The sequence below is a fragment of the Varanus komodoensis genome, unplaced genomic scaffold (genome assembly GCF_004798865.1).
Source record: "Varanus komodoensis strain SLA01 unplaced genomic scaffold, ASM479886v1 scaffold4, whole genome shotgun sequence".
NCBI classification, from domain to species: Eukaryota; Metazoa; Chordata; class Lepidosauria; order Squamata; family Varanidae; genus Varanus; species Varanus komodoensis.
Window position 1 is genome coordinate 32,790,015 of NW_025335941.1, and position 18,320 is coordinate 32,808,334.

An 18,320-nucleotide genomic window follows, 5' to 3' on the forward strand; every position below is an offset into this window, starting at 1 on the left:
GTAAGCTGTGGTTGTACACTTGGCTGGCTTAAAATAGTTAAATGCCTCTCTGGGTAGATATCTAGAAATAGAACATCTAAACCTCTCTTCTTCTTTTTAAGCCTAGCTACAATTCATCTTTTGTACCAGCAGACTATTTGGAACCTTCTTAGTCCTGCTACGAGAGCCTCTAATCAACTTAACATATCTTGCAGCATTTCCATTCCAGCAGGAATGAGAATTCAGATTCAACAAGAACTCCAAGGCTTTCAGAGTCCAGATAAACTCAGGTAAAACTGAGTGCCTCCAAACTGGTCAGGATTTTTTTCCCAGGAATTGCATTGACTTGAAAGAATGGCATCTGTTTAGAAGACAGACAGACCTTGTCTACCTACAGGTTTAATTCAAAATGCTAGTACTGAAAGGTAGTGTCCTTAACGGCTTGGGAGTGAGGCATCTTTGGTACCATTTCTTCCTATATGATCCTTCCCCTACAATAAGAAATGCCTCAGAGACCCTTCACTAGGTCCCACTGCCACTGGAGGAAAAGCTGTTGCCAGTCAGTGTTGACAATATTGAGCCAGAAGGACCAAACTCAGTATAAGGCACCATCCTATTTTCCTAATATAGAAAACCTGAACTGAGTGTGGAAGTGTCTGCAACATATGCCAATCTGCTCATCTGCATCAGTATCCCATGGGCAGGAACAATACTGTTCTGGCATGTGAACAATACTGAAACGTAAAGAACACATTTCACTGAGGGCTACTTGCAACCTGAAATCTATCCCATCCCCTTGAGCTAAAACCGTTCCCAACTGTATTGGAGCAGGATAAGGCTAAGTGGGAGGGGGCAGCAGGCCCATCTCCAAATCACTGCACGTTCAGTAGTGTGTGTAGCTAGGGCTGAAACTGGGGGCTGAAATCTAGGTCCCCACAGCCTGGGGAGCACCAAACAGTCATTGAGAGAGGGCCGGGGCCGAGTGGGACACGGCAGCAGCACCAACAAGCTTGACATCTGCGTGCTGGCTCCTACAGAGGCCGATGCTGCTTGCCATCACACCCTTCCTATTTTAACCCATATTTTATCATCAGATGGCCAATGTCAGGGCATGCTCATGGTTGCAGGCACTCATTTTATCATTACTTTCATGACCTGCCATCATTTTCTGCAATAAAAGAATGGTTATTCCCCAGTAAATGTGATTAGCATCGGGATAGCAGAGTCATGATGGCACTATGATTTAAGTGAGTTTAAAACGCAAAGCTACAAAGGCTTAGACTACTTTTAAAAATTAATCAGGGTTGGCAAACTATTTCTTTTTTGTTTTGCTCTGACCTAAGGAATGGGGAAACAGTTGTGTAGCATGGAAAGTGTGAAAGATGGGAGGAAGAATAGAAAGGTAGTCTGCTGTACAACTGAAGTGATACACATGGCCACCCCCACCCCACCCCACCCAGACCATTAAGTTCAGGGTCTAAATTTAGTTAGCTGCACCAGTGACTATAAGAACTGATTCCCTACATGCATATAAACAGCACACACAAACAGGAATCCTACAAAAAGTAGGAATGTCCAGAAAGCTGGGGTGCAATTTATATGTACACAGGTTTGTTCACAAGGTCTAATTAAGGTGAAGATGAGCTCTTCCTGGTCTCTGTTGCCTCTGCATACACAGTTGTAGCTTTAGTTTAGAGAAAGGCAGTGTGGTGTAGTGGTTAAGAGCACAGGCCTGGGACTCACTCGATCTGGGTTCTAGTCCCTGCTCAGCCATGAAGTCATCTGGGTGAGTTTAGGTCAGTCACAGACTCTCAGCCCAACCTACCTCACAGAGATGTTGTTGTGGGGAAGAGATTCAGAACAGGAGGAAGAGAATTATGGAAACTACTCTGAGTTGTTGAAAAAAGAGGAAAAGGCAGGATATAAATCAACCAAATAACTAACTCAATCAGTCAATAATAGTTTCCAAATAAGCTCCATCTGGATAGCCTTTTTTGGTTTTTCCTTTTTTAAGTTGGTGAGAAGTAGATTTTGCTTTTATTGGAATACATGCACATTGTGAATTTTACATTGCTTATGGAAAGGATGGTGAAGATAAAACCAAAGCAAATAGCAAACCACTCCCCTAGAATACCACACATACTGAACTGTTTTTTCTCCCTATACTACTACTTCTTCCAGGACTCCAGGACAAAAATAGAAACACGGAAAGCTATTGATGCCTTTACATCATTATCATCAATGACCTTGGTGGAAGGTGTATAAAAAGTCTGGAGCTAGAAGGTTCCTCTTACTTGGTCCTTTTCTTTTCAGGGTATGTACCATTTCTCTTACTTCTAAAAAATATACATTTGTAGCCTATAATTCTGTGTTTTCATGGTATGATATTTTATGTTGTTAAGATGTAACTTTTTGTTAGTTCTATAAACTATAAACACAGAGCACTGTATTTAGTAGCAATGAGATTTTGTCAATGCATGCAGGAATCAGGAACTCAACTTGCTGCTAAAGCCCATACAAATGAAACACTCAAAACAGCCAGAAGAGCTGCATGATATTTCCAAGGAGGTTTGTGTCCTTGTGATGCTGAGAATGCACTTGCCACCTTTTCTGTACAAGCCATGTTTTGGAATTTCCTTTTTTTTTTGTTTTTGTTTTGTTTTGTTTTGTTTTGTTTTGTTTTTTAAGATAAATCTGAAAAAGGAATGAAGCTCAGATTCATCATTATAGTGATACTGAAATGCACGTTAAATGCTTTGAAAAAACTGTTTTGGGTAACTCAGAGAGGCTCAGAACTGCTTTGAATATTGATCTCTGCACCTTACTATCAACTACCCAAAACCAGAATGAGGGCAATCTATATAAACCTACAATGTCTGAGCTTCACTTAGGTACCTCTTTTACACTCTGGGAAATATATATCCAGAAAGTAAACAGGCTTTCCAGATCAGATTGTACTCACACTGTATGAGGAACCTTTCAATTAGGCAGTATATTTGTGTGTGTGTGTACTTGTGGAAAACAATTTTCAGTGGAAGCTTTCTGTTTATCTTATCTCTCTACACTTCTCTTTATGTTTCAGCTTTATACTGGCACTTCTGTCTAGCCCAGAAAAGATAACCTGGTTAACATTGATTGCGTTCAAACAACACAATAATCCCAACTCAAGGCCTGATGATGGGTTCAGTGTGGTTTGTCACTGAATTGTTGATGAAACATGGGTTAAAATGTTGTCTGAAACCACGGTAAACTACCCACAGTTCAGAACTCAACAAAAAATATGAGTTCTCTTTAGGGGTTGTTTGTTCAGACAACAAAGCATCCCATATTGCAGCAACAACCTATGGTTCAATGACAATTCACATTCCACCCTTCCTTTAACCCTGAGTGTGGATTATTGTGTTGTCTAAACCCATTCACTGTATAATCATATTCGTGCCTAGACACAGCACATAATTCCCAGGGAAACTAATGCATGCAGAGTTTGATGAAAGTTTCAGTGGATGAAAAGGCCTTTACAGAAGAATTTGCAATGATCTGCACTTATGTTTAGATGGATCATTGAGGATGAAATCCTAAAAACACTTTCCTGAGAATAAGTCCCACTAAATGCAGTGGACCTTACTTCTGAGCAAATATGTGTAGTCTCCTGCTGGCTGTCTCCGATGTTGAACACTTAAAGATTTGGAACAGTGCTAACACGAAAAAGCAATGGTATGGGTTTTCTCATATCTGTTTCCAGTGGGGTAGCCATCTTAGTATTCTGAAGCAAATAAAAGATAATAAAAAAAGAGTTTTCTGGCACCTTAAAAACTAGCAAATTTTTCACACATAAGCTTTCAGGGACAGTGTGCCCCTCATTCAGCATATGACAGGTTATACCAGAATAAATGTGTAAGTCTTTACAGTGCCACAAAACTTGCTGTTCTTCTACCAACTAATATGTGATTGCATGTTGCTTGTACAGTCTAAAGTAAATGGGACTTCTGCCAAAGGTTGATCACAGAGATTATATGAACGCCGACCCCTATTATAATAAAGTTGCCTTGTAACATCATGCATTGACTCTTTCAGAATTTGCCTAAAATTAGGAAAGAGTAACAACAGCAGTTGTGAAAGTATTCATTGCCATTGAAGAATGAAACAAGCAAACAGTTTCAGTGTTTTTGACATCAAAACTTAGTAGCTACTGAGAAGGTCAACCAACCTGCTTAAAGAATGCTACTCTTCTTCCAGTTTAAATTTGTTTGAATTTTTGGGGTGGAAAAATATGGCAGCACCAATGCCAGCTCCAGGTTTTGGTGACTCCTGCCCAGGGTACCCTCCCTGAGTGAGCCAGGCTTCTCAATACCAGCTGCAATTGCACCTCCTTCTCTTTCCCATTGCTGTTACCACTCACTTGCTTGAGAGGCAAAGATGCAGTGAACAGGTGGGCTTCTACTGCTCCTCCTTGTTGACACCACTGTTCTCCAGGCCAGAGCAAGAGGCACCTCAGCAAGCAGTGGTGAAGAAGGGGAGCTAATCCAGAGGGCTTCTGTCAGCACACCCTTGATGGGTTGTGGGCCCTTGGCAGATGCCTGGTTATGCCCGTCTTTCATGTCAGCCCTGCCAGCAGCAGAACCTCCTTTGGATTCCAAACCTGAAGAACATGTGAATGAAAGTCACAAGGTCATTCATTTCCCTTTTCTAGGTGCTCATTTAAAAATGGCCTCCTTTCCATTGACCAGAATGGTGATATTTCACCACTTCCATAATTAGCATGATAAAATAAAATTACATATATATATGTATAGTTATTTATTTGTATTGGAAGCCATCCCAAGGCTTTTGCGAATGGGACAGCATATAAGTGTTCCAAATAAAATAAATAAATAAATAAATAAAAAATAGTAACCTCCTAGCTGGTATGTCTCTTATTTCATATAGATGAGGAAAAGCAGGGCAAAGTATCACTGTGGACTGTTCCATCTCTGTGACCACATTCCTGTGTTCATTGAGGGAAGAGAGCTTTATTTCCTTAAATTCCCCAATGGATTTTTCCACCCTTTCCCCCAACAAATACTGAGGTTGTATTAAAGAAAATTCTTTAATAATCTAATCTAAAAAAATTAGAATAATCTTAAATGTGTTATCTAACAGTCAAAAATAGACATTCATTTTGTCTATTTCAGCTTGCTCTGTTTATTATAGTTGTTTTGCTTTCAAATAAAAAAAAAATAGAAATTAGTTTAAATCTGCATAAGGCAGCTACATCTCTGTTCATTTTTATTCTAGAATAGGTGCAAGACCCCTGACTGGAACCCTAACGTAAAGAGTAGAAGAGTTTTTAGGATCTGGATCAGGGACTTAGGCCTACTCTAGAGTAAAAAAGAAACCAAACCCTCACATAGCTGCAAGGCCTACATTTAAAATCATGATTGTTTTGGCTCTGCTGCTGCTCATGCATGCACACCTTACCTAGGAGCAAGTGTGCTGCCGAGGGTGGCTTATGCCTCACTCGCAGAATTTTATGGCGGGTACAAATAACATCTCCTGCTTGTTACCTCCTGGTGTTTCTCCATCTTTTCTCTTGCCACAGAAAATCCACTAAGAAAAAAGAAAGAGAAAGCCAGAATATCTGCACACTGCTTTCTAATGGCCCTTTGTTCCATTGAACGCTCTGGAATGTAGTTTTAAATAAGCATGTTTAACACTGCTCTTTTAATTTGCTCAAGGTTCAATTCTGTGCATATTAGAGAGAGAGAAATCTTACAACTCACAGCATTCCTCAGTGACCATGACCGGCTTAATAATGCTGGGAATTAGTGGTCTTTTTTGCCTTCACATGCATAAGCTTGTGTCCTTATGACCATCAAACTGCTCATCTTTAAGTTACAAGAAGATATTTATGCTTGGGCAATGTCCCAGCTTGTGGGAAGATTTCCCCCCCTTACATTTGGGGAGGCGCATCCTTACTTTCAAATTCTGTGTCTTTATTTATTTAATGCTGAGAAAATTTTCTTTTAAATCACACAGACTTAGATTATTATAGTAAGTTTGAGTTTCTACTCTGAGAAGCCTAGATATGTCACTGGATAGGCAATGTTTATACCTTCTGTTTAAAAAACGGAATAGCATACCTGTTTGTCCTGATGTACTGTATGTATTGCAGAACTAGAGAGCATCTCTTAAGTACACAGTACTTCTCACAGTCCTTTATGACTTGTGTTGTCAGCCCTTACTGTGCCCTTGGCAGGTCACTGCTGTTGGAATAAGCATGAGGGCTTGCACAGGAGTGAGCATCTCGCAGCCATTCTGCAGCTGTTGTTGGATTTCAGTTCCCATTAGTCCTAACCATCATTGTCAATAGTGGGGCATGATGGAGCTGCAGTCCAACAGCATTGGGAGGGGCACAAGTTGCCCACAACTGGGTCAGATGATCTAGTGGTCTCATTCAGCTTGAGTCAGTGTCATATGTTCAGAGAATGAAATGCTTAATTCCAGGGGTTTGGTTTTTATTGACTTATTTTCTGATAAGTTTTGGATCATGTTGGGAACTCCCTTGTATCTCAAATTGAGGCAGAAGCTGGGGTATGAATGGTTTCAATACATTAAAAATGCATTTCCCCTCACAAGTGAGTAACCACACTGGATTCTTGCGTGCTTGGGACTAAAAGAAGGGCTTCTGATCAGACAGCATCTTGACAGGCTAGAGTCTCAGTGTGTTTGAGCTCTGGGTATCATGTGACATGACCTCAGTCTTAATTTCCTGCCAGGCTTAATAAGAGCATTGTTGTTGTTGTTAGTTGCAAAGTCGTGTCCAACCCATCGCCACCCCATGGACAACATTCCTCCAGGCCTTCCTGTCCTCCACCATCCCTCAGAGTCCACTTAAGCTCACACCAACTGCTTCAGTGACTCCATCCAGCCACCTCATCCTCTGCCGTCCCCTTCTTCTTTTGCCATCTATTGTTCCCAGCATTAGGCTCTTCTCCAGGGAGTCCTTCCTTCTCATTAGGTGGCCAAAGTATTTGAGTTTCATCTTCACTATCTGACCTTCTAAAGAGCAGTCAGGGTTGATCTCCTCTAGGACTGACCAGTTTGATCGCCTTGCGGTCCAAGGGACTCACAGGAGTCCCCTCCAGCACCACAATTCAAAGGCCTCAATCCTTTTGCGCTCAGTCTTCCTTATGGTCCAGCTTTCACAGCCATACATTGCAACTGGGAAAACCATAGTCTTGACTATACGCACTTTTGTTGGCAGGGTGATGTCTCTGCTTTTTAGTATGCTGTCTAGATTTGCCATAGTTTTTCTCCCAAGGAGCAAGAGTCTTTTAATTTCTTGGCTACAGTCCCCATCTGCGGTGATCTTGGAGCCCAGGAAAATAAAATCTGTCACTACCCCCATTTCTTCCCCATCTATTTGCCAGGAAGTGAGAGGACCGGATGCCATGATCTTAGTTTTCTGATTGCTGAGTTTCAAGCCAACTTTTGCACTCTCCTCCTTCACCCGCATCAAGAGGCTCTTTAGTTCCTCTTCACTTTCTGCCATGAGAGTGGTATCATCTGCATATCTGAGGTTGTTGATATTTCTCCCAGCAATCTTAATTCCAACTGGTGATTCATCTAGCCCCGCCTTTCTCATGATGTGCTCTGCATATAAGTTAAATAGGCAAGGCAACAGTATACAGCCTTGCCGAACTCCTTTCTCAATTTTGAACTAGTGAGTGGTTCCGTGTCCAGTTCTCACTGTTGCTTCTTGACCCGCATATAGGTTTCTCAAGAGATAAATAAGATGGTGTGGTACTCCCATCTCTTTAAGAACTTGCCACAATTTGTTGTGATCCATACAATCAAAGGCTTTAGCATAGTCAATGAAGCAGAAGTAGATGTTTTTCTCGAACTCCCTAGCTTTCTCCATGATCCAGTGTATGTTGGCAATTTGATCTCTAGTTCCTCTCCCTCTTCAAAATCCTGCCTGTACTTCTGGTAGTTCTCGGTCCACATACTGCTGGAGCCTAGCTTGTAGAATTTTGAGCATATCTTTGCTAGCATGTGAAATGAGTGCAATGGTGTGGTAGTTTGAACATTCTTTGGCATTGCCCTTCTTTGGGATCGGAATGTAAACTGACCTTTTCCAATCCTGTGGCCACTGTTGAGTTTTCCAAATTTGCTGGCATATTGTGTGTAGCACTTTTACTGCATCGTCTTTTAGGATTTTGAATAGCACAACTGGAATACTGTCGCCTCCACTAGCTTTGTTGTTGCTCAGACTTCCTAAGGTCCATTTGACTTCACATTGCAGGATGTCTGGCTCGAGGTCAGTGACCACCCCATAGTGGTTGTCAGGGACATTAAGCTCTTTCTTGTATAGTTCCTCTGTGTAATCTTGCCACCTCTTCTTAATCTCTTCTGCCTCTGTTAGGTCCCTGCCATTTTGGTCCTTTATCATGCCCATCTTTGCATGAAATGTTCCCTTCATATCTCCAATTTTCTTGAAGGGATCTCTGGTCCTCCCTATTCTATTGTTTTATTCTATTTCTTTGCATTGCTCATTTAAGAAGGCATTGTTATCTCTTCTAACTGTTCTCTGGAATTCTGCATTCAATTGTTTGTATCTTTCTCTTTCTCCCTTGCCTTTCGCTTCCCTTCCTTCCTCAGCTATTTGTAAAGCTTCCTCAGACAGCCATTTTGCTTTCTTGCATTTATTTTTCTTTGGGATGGTTTTAGTTGCTACCTCTTGTACAATGTTGCGAACCTCCATCCATAGTTCTTCAGGCACTTTGTCTATCAGATCTAATTCCTTAAATCTATTTGTCACCTCTACTGCATATTCATCAGGAATATGATTTAGGTCATACCTGAGTGGCCTAGTGCTTTTCCTTACTTTCTTCAACTTAAGCCTAAATTCTGCAACCAGAAGCTCATGATCTGAGCCACAGTCAGCTCCTGGTCTAGTTTTTACAGACTGTATAGAGCTTCTCCATCTTTGGCTGCAGAGCACATAGTCAATCTGATTTTTGTGTTGACCGTCTGGTGATGTCCATATGTAGAGTCGTCTCTTGGGTTGTTGGAAAAGAGTGTTTGCTATGACCATCATATTCTCTTGACAAAATTCTACCAGCCTGTGCCCTGCTTCATTTTGTACTCCAAGGCCAAACTTACCTGTTATTCCAATTATCTTTTGCTTCCTACTTTAGCATTCCAATCCCCCATGATGATAAGAACATCATTTTTCAGAGTTAATTCTAGAAGGTGTTGTAGGCCTTCATAGAACTGGTCAACTTCAGCCTCTTTAGCACCAGTGGTTGGCGCATAGTCTTGAACTGTTGTGATGTTGAATGATTTGCCTTGGATTTGAACTGAGATCATTCTGTCATTTTGGAGATTGTATCCCAGTACTGCTTTTCCTACTCTTTTATTGACTATGAAGGCTACTCCATTTCTTCTGAGGGATTCTTGCCTGCAGTAGTATACCTGATGGTCATCTGAATTAAATTCACCCATTCCTGTCCATTTTAGTTCACTGATTCCTAAGATGTCGATGTTCAGACTTGTCATCTCTTGTTTGACCACATCCAGCTTGCCTTGATTCATGGATCTTACATTCCAGGTTCCTATGGAGTATAGATCTTTGCAGCATGGGACTCTCCTTTCACCACCAGATACATCTGCAAGTGAGTGTCCTTTCGGCTTTGACCCAGTCGCTTCATTCTTTCTGGCGCTACTAGTACTAGCCCTCTGCTCTTCCCCAGTAGCATATTGGACACCTTCCGACCTGAGGGGCTCATCTTCCGGTGTCATATCTTTTTGCCTTTTGGTACTGTCCATGGGGTTTTCATGGCAAAGATACTGGAGTGGGTTGCCATTTCCTTCTCCAGTGGATCACATTTTGTCAGAGCTCTCTGCTATTACCTGTCCGTCTTGGGTGACCCTGCACAGCATAGCTCATAGCTTCATTGAGCTATGCAAGCCGCTTCACCACAACAAGGCAGTGATCCATGAAGGAGAATAAGAGCATAGAACCTACTTATAGAACCAATTTCAGTCCTGAAATCATAACAGGGTTTCTCTGAGCGTATGTGGAATTCATTTTCCTTGCCGCTGAATAACTGTGGCTTTTTCATATGCCCTAATGTGAGCAGCCTCAGAGGACCAGAAGGACATTTTTTTAAAAAATGAATCACTTGTTTGGGACTAGGGAGTAATCACCAAACAAGTTTTGAGAATAGCCATTTCATGTTTCGACATTAATTTCATTGAAGCAGGAAATGGACAGCAATGTCCTGTGGTATTTAGTGATTTCCTCCAAGGGGAAACGCATTGCTAAAGTGCAGAAGCACTTTTGATCCCATTCCCTGTTCTGATAATGTTCAAATAGCAGCGCTACCTAGCAAATAGCGACAGTGCTACCTAATTTGGAGTCACCTGTGGATTCTGCAGCTGCAACACCATGCTGGGTGGATTTTTTGGGGACAGTATAGAGTCCAGATTTAACTCTTCCTGGAAACAGGTGCAGTATGGAGGTGTCTTAGACAATTGGACAATTCTGCCTTGGACAATTCTATATTTTATAACCTTGGTGTTGCAGGCTAGTTTCTTCATTTTTCTTTTGGAAGTACACCCTCGAGCTTACTTGTCAAGATGATGGACATGTCGGAATTTGGGGAAGCTGCAGCCTTCCTCCGAAAAAGTGAAAAGGAGATTATGGTGTTGCAGACTGTGGCTTTTGATGGTAAGCAATGTTGTCTTAATTTTTTGTTATTGACAAGTTAATGAAATTGGTAGTTCTGAACTGGTAGATCTGATACTTACTTGGATAGCAAATGAACACAAGTTCTGTAATAGGGCATTGTCTTGTTATCTATTTAGGCTGGAGCCATGCCTTAAAAACTTGTCTTATATGCCCGTATTTTTCACATATCCTGTTATAGTTTGACCACTGGTGTTTATTTATAGCTTAATTCTTGAATAATACAGGATCTGAATATCTAATAAGCAGCCTTTTCATTTTTATTGGGCCTTTTTTTTAAACACAAAGCCCCACCCTTTCCTCTGTTGATCTGGTGATTATTTTGATTCCAATTCTATCAAGAAAGATTATAGAACTATGAGGTGTGGAATGGTTGGTGCAGTGTAGAATGGAGCAATTGCATTATCTAGAAATACTGCAGGGCATTATGATACACACATATTATTCATGAGTCAACTTTCTGCACCCCATCCAGACTGACAATTCCTACAGCATAGTTGGGAAAATAACTACATCTATTGCATATGGGTGACATATGGCCCTTGTGATCTCAGTATGTGCGTCTTGACATCAAAAGAACATGCTGCAGCCTGATGCATTGCTTCATAAGCCCCAACTAGCTGTAACTGGAATACCTGAAAGCAACACGGTTTAGAATGGAATGCCTTCAGGGTGCTTAAAAATGACGGAGTTCATTTACGGCTCATGTGGCTCATATGCACTATATCTTTCTAAGTACTATGAGTGATATCAACAATGTGAAGTGCATCCAACAAATAGAATCTGCCCTGTGGTGCGGTAGATTTGGAACTGGTACATTGTGATGATGCACAGCTGCCCTTATTCTGACTCCTGAATTTTCAGCTTGAAGTTGATTGGTGCTTTGGATTTGTGCAATACAGAAATAGAAAGCTCCATACATGTTGGGGGTTTTTTTAAAGTAATTACTAAACTCCTGTTCAAGGAAGTGGGGAAACTGAGGCAGCCCGACTTGGAGATTATTCAAAGATCATGCAGTGATCTGTACACTGCAAAATTTCCATCCATTTTGCAGGGTGTAAAGCCAAAGAGTAAGGAGTCTTGCACCAGCAGGAATGGCTGTAGGCCCGTCCACAGCGTATATGTGTCCACCAAACAGTTTCTAAAACCTCAAGCTGTTCTTCAAGTGTCTGGAATGACCTATGTGTAGTACGGTGGCCAGGAGCATGACCCAAGGGCTGGAACTTCTCTGGCTAAAATCTCCTGTGAGTTGTTGATCCACTGAGTGCTCCTGGGCAAGCCACTCTCTCTCAGCATCAGCATCGCCTTCAATAAGGAAATGGTGCTGTCTTACCTAACAGGGTTGTTTTGGACTTTGCTCAATTAAGTACTTTGAGCACTAAGAAAAAAATAGCACAACATTAAGTATTGCTATATCATCATCATCATCAGGCTGCTGCAAAGGATGGCATGTAAATGCTTTAATTAAATTAAATTAATTAAATCATCCTCATCATCATCGAGCAGTGTTAACTATTCAGTGCCTTTGCATAACAATAGAGGCCATTTTCTTTTCTAGGGAAGAAGAAATGCTGGGTTCCAGATGAAAAGAAAGCTTATATAGAAGCGGAGATTAAAGAAAGCGGTGGTGGCAAAGTCACTGTTGAGACTACTGATGGGAAGGTAAGGAGCATCTGCTCTGTTTGATTAGTCACAAGAGCAAAGCATACCAAATGCAATGAGGAGAGAGAAGTTGAAGTTGCCGTATCTCCATGGCAGGCAGTGTGGCTGCATACACACTACCCATACGGAGAACCCGGTTCATACCAGTGACCTCTCTTCATCATCTGGTGACAGCCTCAGACATTTCCAAAGGCAATGGGCAGTGGGTGGGCACTAAAATCATGATTATGGCCTTCATATATTTGATGCATCATTTTATTACATACATAAATGGAAATGTTTAAGCAACTAGATATAGTGTGAGGATCCAAGGATATTTTTAAACTTGTTGAAATATAAAAAGAAATACGTGAAATGAAAACAGAAGTTTAGTGATTATCCACAAACACCTGACTAATAATTGTAAATATTCTTAAACTACAATCCTGTATACACATACCTCAAAGTAAGTACTGGTGAACTCAAGTGAAGGTAACACCCGAGTAGAACAAGTTCCTACAACTCCCAGCATGCCTCAGCCAGCATGTCCTGGCTCTGGCATACTGGGATTTTCAGGATGCTTTTCTCATGTAATCATGTATAGGATGACACCTTAAGGTGTAATCCTATTTAGACACCCATAAACCTCAAAACTGGGAGGCTTGTGGCCATTCTAGGCAGGTTAGGAGAAGTGGCTGAGATAATTTTCCTCTCCCTGTCCTTCTACCCTTTGTTTCTGCTTGACAAGCTTTTATGCCAATCCAGCTGTGGGGAGACAAAGTACCTGGAGTGGCTTCAGGATGGCTTATATCATGGCCACTTCAGTCTCCTCCATTCTCCATCCCAACATGCCCCCTTTTAGCCCTCTCCAAGGTCACTTTCCAGCCAGCATGGTTCTTCCTGTGCCAGAGTGTGTGGAGTAGGGGAGCCGGAGCACTGGGTCCCTGCCCAGACCCCAAACAGGGACTCTAAACTACCCTACATCCCCTAGGCAATGGCCAGAAACCAGAGAATCAATCCCTTGGTGATGGCTATTTCTTTAAAAGTCTACAATTTATTTAAGTGCAAAAGATTCAAATCAACACTTAATTGGGTTCTATTAGATTCTAAGCACACTTCTAAGATTTGCCATTTTGTACACTTTTTTCCTTTTCCCTGGACAGCTGTTATTCATACTGTCACAGAGAGGAAGGGCAGGATCTCTTCTCAATCCTCCCAGAGTGCAGGTCATAGAAAAACGGACTCAAATTACAGAAAGCAAAATTCCAGCTAGACATCACGGACATTCCCTGACTGTTAGAGCAGTATGACAATGGAACGAGTTACCAAGGGAGGTTGTGGGATCTCCCACACTAGAGGCATTCCAGATGCAATGGGACAGCCATCTGAGAGGGATGGTTTGACTGGGAGTCCTGCACTGAGCAGGGTGTTGGACTGGATGCCCTTCTGGCCCTTTCCAGCTCTACTATTCTGCGATCCTACTGTCTGCCAAGTGTGACTGCTACTGCTCACAACAGTGAGTGGCAGTATCCAACACATTTCAACATTACAGAGAGATATTTTCATTCTGTTTTCATTTTGATAGTTGTTTCTCCCAAGGGATGAGTAATTTCAGACTACAGCAAACTGTTCAAAGTATAATTTCCTTTTGTTGGCAATCCATTCCTGAAACTAATTCTTGACATTGGCTTTACACCAAAAATCTGCTGTCAGCTGTCTCTGCTAGAATGCAAGGACGGAAAAGCTGAGGTTGCACTGCTCCTCTTTCTTGCAGACAGTCACTGTGAAGGAAGATGATGTTCAACAGATGAACCCTCCGAAGTTCGATATGATTGAAGATATGGCTATGCTCACCCACCTTAATGAGGCATCTGTACTGCATAATTTGAACAGACGCTACACTAACTGGATGATCTATGTAGGGGCCATTTGTTGCTTTTGATTTTTGTATGCATTGCTTGATTGCTTCTTCTTTATGCAGGAAAAGTATCTATACACAAATCATAATGCATATTTTGAAATATCACATGCATCTTTAACATGGGGTGGGAAATTTGTGGCCTGCCAGATGTTTTGTCCTATTATCGCCATCATCCCTTAATATGGGCTCTGCTGGCTACAGTTGATGGGATTTGCAGGCTAAAAATCTGAAGGGCCACAAAGTGCCCAGTCTATAATTTTGGAGGATGTTTTGCCTACTAGAAAGAAGGAGGAATGAGACTGTTCAGCTTGGCAAAAGGGCAAGTAAGGGGAGATAGAGGTGTTTAGTTATTCACAGAGTGTAAAAAGTGGAAAGGGAGACATTTTTTCACCATCTTCCATAACACTCAAACCTGGGTAAATCCCATGCAGCTGACTGGGGAAAGTTTCAGGACAGCCAAGTGGACAAACTTCTTCACACAAGGTATAGTTCACCTAAGGAATTTTCTGCCAAGGAAAGTAGTGACAGCCACCAATTTAAAAGGGATCAGACAGATTCATGAGGGAGGAGGTGATCAGTAGCTGTTAGCCTTGTGGGTTTTGTGTTATCTCCCTTATCAGAGGCAGCATCCCTTCATTTTTCAGTTGCTGGGGAGCATGGGCAGGTGGACGTCTTGCACCCATCCTGCTTTTAGCAAAGCTGTGGCAGCTATTTTGCTATTGTGTAAATGGAGTGCTGGACTAGATAGACCTTTGGTCTGATCTAGCATGGCTTTCCTTTTCTTCCTCTGTTCTGTTCATAAATTAATATTCAGTGGTATAGAATGAGAATAGCATTATAGCCGGGCATGTTTTAGAGATTGCATGCAGTTTGATTTAGTGAACTCTTCGTTCTAGTATAGAAGCTGTTCTGGTTTTGGGTCACCTTGTGGCTGAACCTGGATATTTATAGCAGAGAACATGTCCAGTCCTGACTGCAAGAGAAACCACACTCCTTTCTGCACCAATGCTAATGACTAGGGTTCTGACGATCTCAGGATCCAGCTATAGCATTCATAATATTTTCAAATATTACACCAAGACCAGTTTACCTTCAACAAGACTGCCTTTATACCATTGCCCCAGTCCAGGTCAGCTAACTTTGACCGTGGCACAGTAGCTATTTCTTAGGCTAAACTACTTCACAGGGGAAGGGAAGTGTGCACTGCGCTGAGATCCTTGGAAGATAGGTAGAATATAAATACAATAAACTAGCATTGTTTCCCCCTAATTAATATAATAATGTTGACTTACCAAAAGATTCATTTGGAAATGAATTACTGGGGACTAGACTACCAGAGTATCTTGAGCTTTCTTCATTGCTTAGAAGATGTAGTATGAATTCTGGGTACATTTTAATTAGTTGGTGCTATTCATTTCTTTTATAATTGTGTTTATATTTTTTGAATTTGTATTACATTTTAACTAAGGATTTGTTTTTCATCTGGATTTTATCATTTGTTGTCTTGAGCATGATCTTTAGCAAAAAGGATATTGATTAATTGAGTTCATTTTTACACTTAGAACTGGGATAGTAATCTCTTTGCTTCTCAGTTTCTTGATTATCTTGTTTCTACCTTGTTTTAGAGGCCATCTTCTGTAAGACATCTTATATTATGCTTTGATAAAATGGATTAGAGCAACAACTACATTTCTGACATTAGGAGTTTTTCTACACTATAGCACATTTGCCATTCTCCACACACAGTTGTTTACAGGTTGTTCAGACAAAAATATGGCCCTCCAGCTTTGTTTCTTTGTCTAACCTGTACTTTGGGAGAGTTTTTATAGCAGGAAAAATGCAGCATTTAATTGTGAAAATGAAAGGAAGTGCCCTTTTCTCTTGTGTATTTGTGCTATTCCACCATGCCAACTAGAGGTTATGCAGCAGAAATGCGTAAAAGGGAATGTTCCTTGCGTTGAAACTGAAAGTAAATTAACAGCCTCATATAGAAAAGCTCTAGAAGCACTGATGGTATTCCATCAAGATTCTTAATAGGCTCTTGTTTTCTTTTCCAGACTTACTCGGGTCTCTTCTGTGTGACAATAAACCCTTACAAATGGCTTCCTGTCTACAAGACAGAGGTTGTCTCAGCTTACAAGGGCAAGAGACGTTCAGAGGCGCCTCCTCACATTTTCTCCATTGCAGATAATGCATACCACGACATGTTGCGCAGTAAGAACCTCTCTTTGCTCATACATTCCTTATTTCAAGCCATGCAACCAGCGCTTGCTTTCTGAAAAAGGGAGCAGAATTTATTAAACACAGAGAAGGAAGCTACTGGAAAACACATTTAAGCCCCATAAAGAGACCCTAGAGACTGCATGATCCATGATCTTTGGCATCACTCACATTTTGGATGACGCCTACTGAAATGCTGGCTATTGTGAGAGTATAATTGGTCTCTAAGGAGAAAGAGAAGGGGAGAAATGGCTGGGATGATTTTTGGTCATGGTCAGCTTTTAACAAACGCAATGCTACTGTTAGTATCTTTGCAGTGCTCTAAGTGATGGAAAGTTCCCTGGGTGCCGTGCTTAGCAAGGTTTGGCTGCCTTTAGAAGTTGGTCTCTGGAGGATTATGATTTACAAATAAACTGACTGAATATAAGATTCAGTATAAGATATGTGCTTTCCATATCATGGAGCTGAAACACTCCAACAAGTCCCTCACTGACTTTCAATCTCAATAGGTAGTTCTGAGTACCTATTGGGCCTGTATTCACAAAAGAGTTCCTAATGATGAAGATTGGCTTGCTTGAATCTCTGTGTCAACATTATGTTCCATCAGCCTCCTATTGTCAGCAAGGAGCCACCTTAAAAGGAGCACATAAGAACAACGAATGACTCTCCTTTAAACAGCACCCAAATGGCAGGAACAATGATCTCAAAACCCAGGGCAATTGTTTTAGCAGAGGACAGTTCTGCAGGTGCTTATAGATTTCCTTATTGAAATCTATGTATATTCTTACATTTGGGCTACAGTGCACCCAAATGTAAGAAGTGCACAACTTGAATCTCTCTCATGCACTGGAGCAATGATCCAGTGGTACTGTGAAATACTAGAAACAGACAGAACTGGGGCATATTGTCAATTTTAGAACTTCCAGTTTCACCCACCAGAGGGCAATGGTGATACATGCCTTGACATCTAGCATGCTCATATTTGTGCAGCCTTAGTCATCTTTGAACATTTCCAAGTGATCTTGGGAGCCTATTCATCTATTTTAAAACTAAGATGTGCACTTTATAAAGGAAGTATAATGCATCAATTCATGGAACAAATTTATGTTTTCATCATTTTGCTGGAGTTATAATCATAGTTAATGTCTTTTTTAAAAAAGCAAAGCAAAACCTTTAATTATGCTTGGCATAATAAAATATTTTGTTTCTGAGGAGCAGCATCCAATCCAACACTAGCATTAAGTTGCATTGCGCTGTGTAAGGGGCCCCTGATGCAACACTGATAGCATTAACTTCTATGACAGGATTCCCTGGGAAACCCCTGTACCCCCGAATCCTACTGCCATTGTGCTGTAGGCCATTATGTTAGTGCAAAATGATTTACATTCGTGCCAAGATCACACAGAATACTGCCTTTAATCTGCATTCTGTCTTTAAATCCCAGGTGCTCCTCCTGTAAAGGAGGTATACACTACCAATAGTCATATTGGCAGTGGGTAATGGGAGTTGTAGTTTAAGACACCTGGTGGTCACCAGACTGGGGAAAGCTGCTATGGTAGCACAAGGAAAGCATCCTGCCTTGCCATTTATGTCCTAGTTTGTCTTCATTCCTTGACTTGGATAAGAATTCATTTTACCATTCATATTTTATTGTATTGGTGATAATGTTCACTGTTCTTGTATGGAAGTCAAGGCAAGGGGCTATATAGTATGAATTCTGCTCACTCCATTTAGCAGAGAAATTACCTGATCACATAAAGAAACGTTCATTTTATACAGCTCCGTACCCATCTTCCTCCTCCGGAAAAGATTAGTTCAGCATTCTGC

General features: G+C 41.2%; 1 protein-coding gene across 1 annotated transcript in view; it reads left to right on the forward strand.

Annotated features, from left to right (window-relative positions):
• The first annotated feature begins 2,187 nt into the window (after positions 1 to 2,187).
• The window catches only part of MYH15 (myosin heavy chain 15), a 92,760-nt gene continuing 76,627 nt past the window's right edge, over positions 2,188 to 18,320 (forward strand). Inside the window, exons 1-5 of the mRNA XM_044441486.1 lie at positions 2,188 to 2,293; positions 10,550 to 10,693; positions 12,270 to 12,373; positions 14,127 to 14,270; positions 16,331 to 16,487. Of these exons, the coding sequence (XP_044297421.1) occupies positions 10,603 to 10,693; positions 12,270 to 12,373; positions 14,127 to 14,270; positions 16,331 to 16,487 (496 nt within the window). The 5' untranslated portion in view covers positions 2,188 to 2,293; positions 10,550 to 10,602. The remainder of the gene's footprint in view (positions 2,294 to 10,549; positions 10,694 to 12,269; positions 12,374 to 14,126; positions 14,271 to 16,330; positions 16,488 to 18,320) is intronic.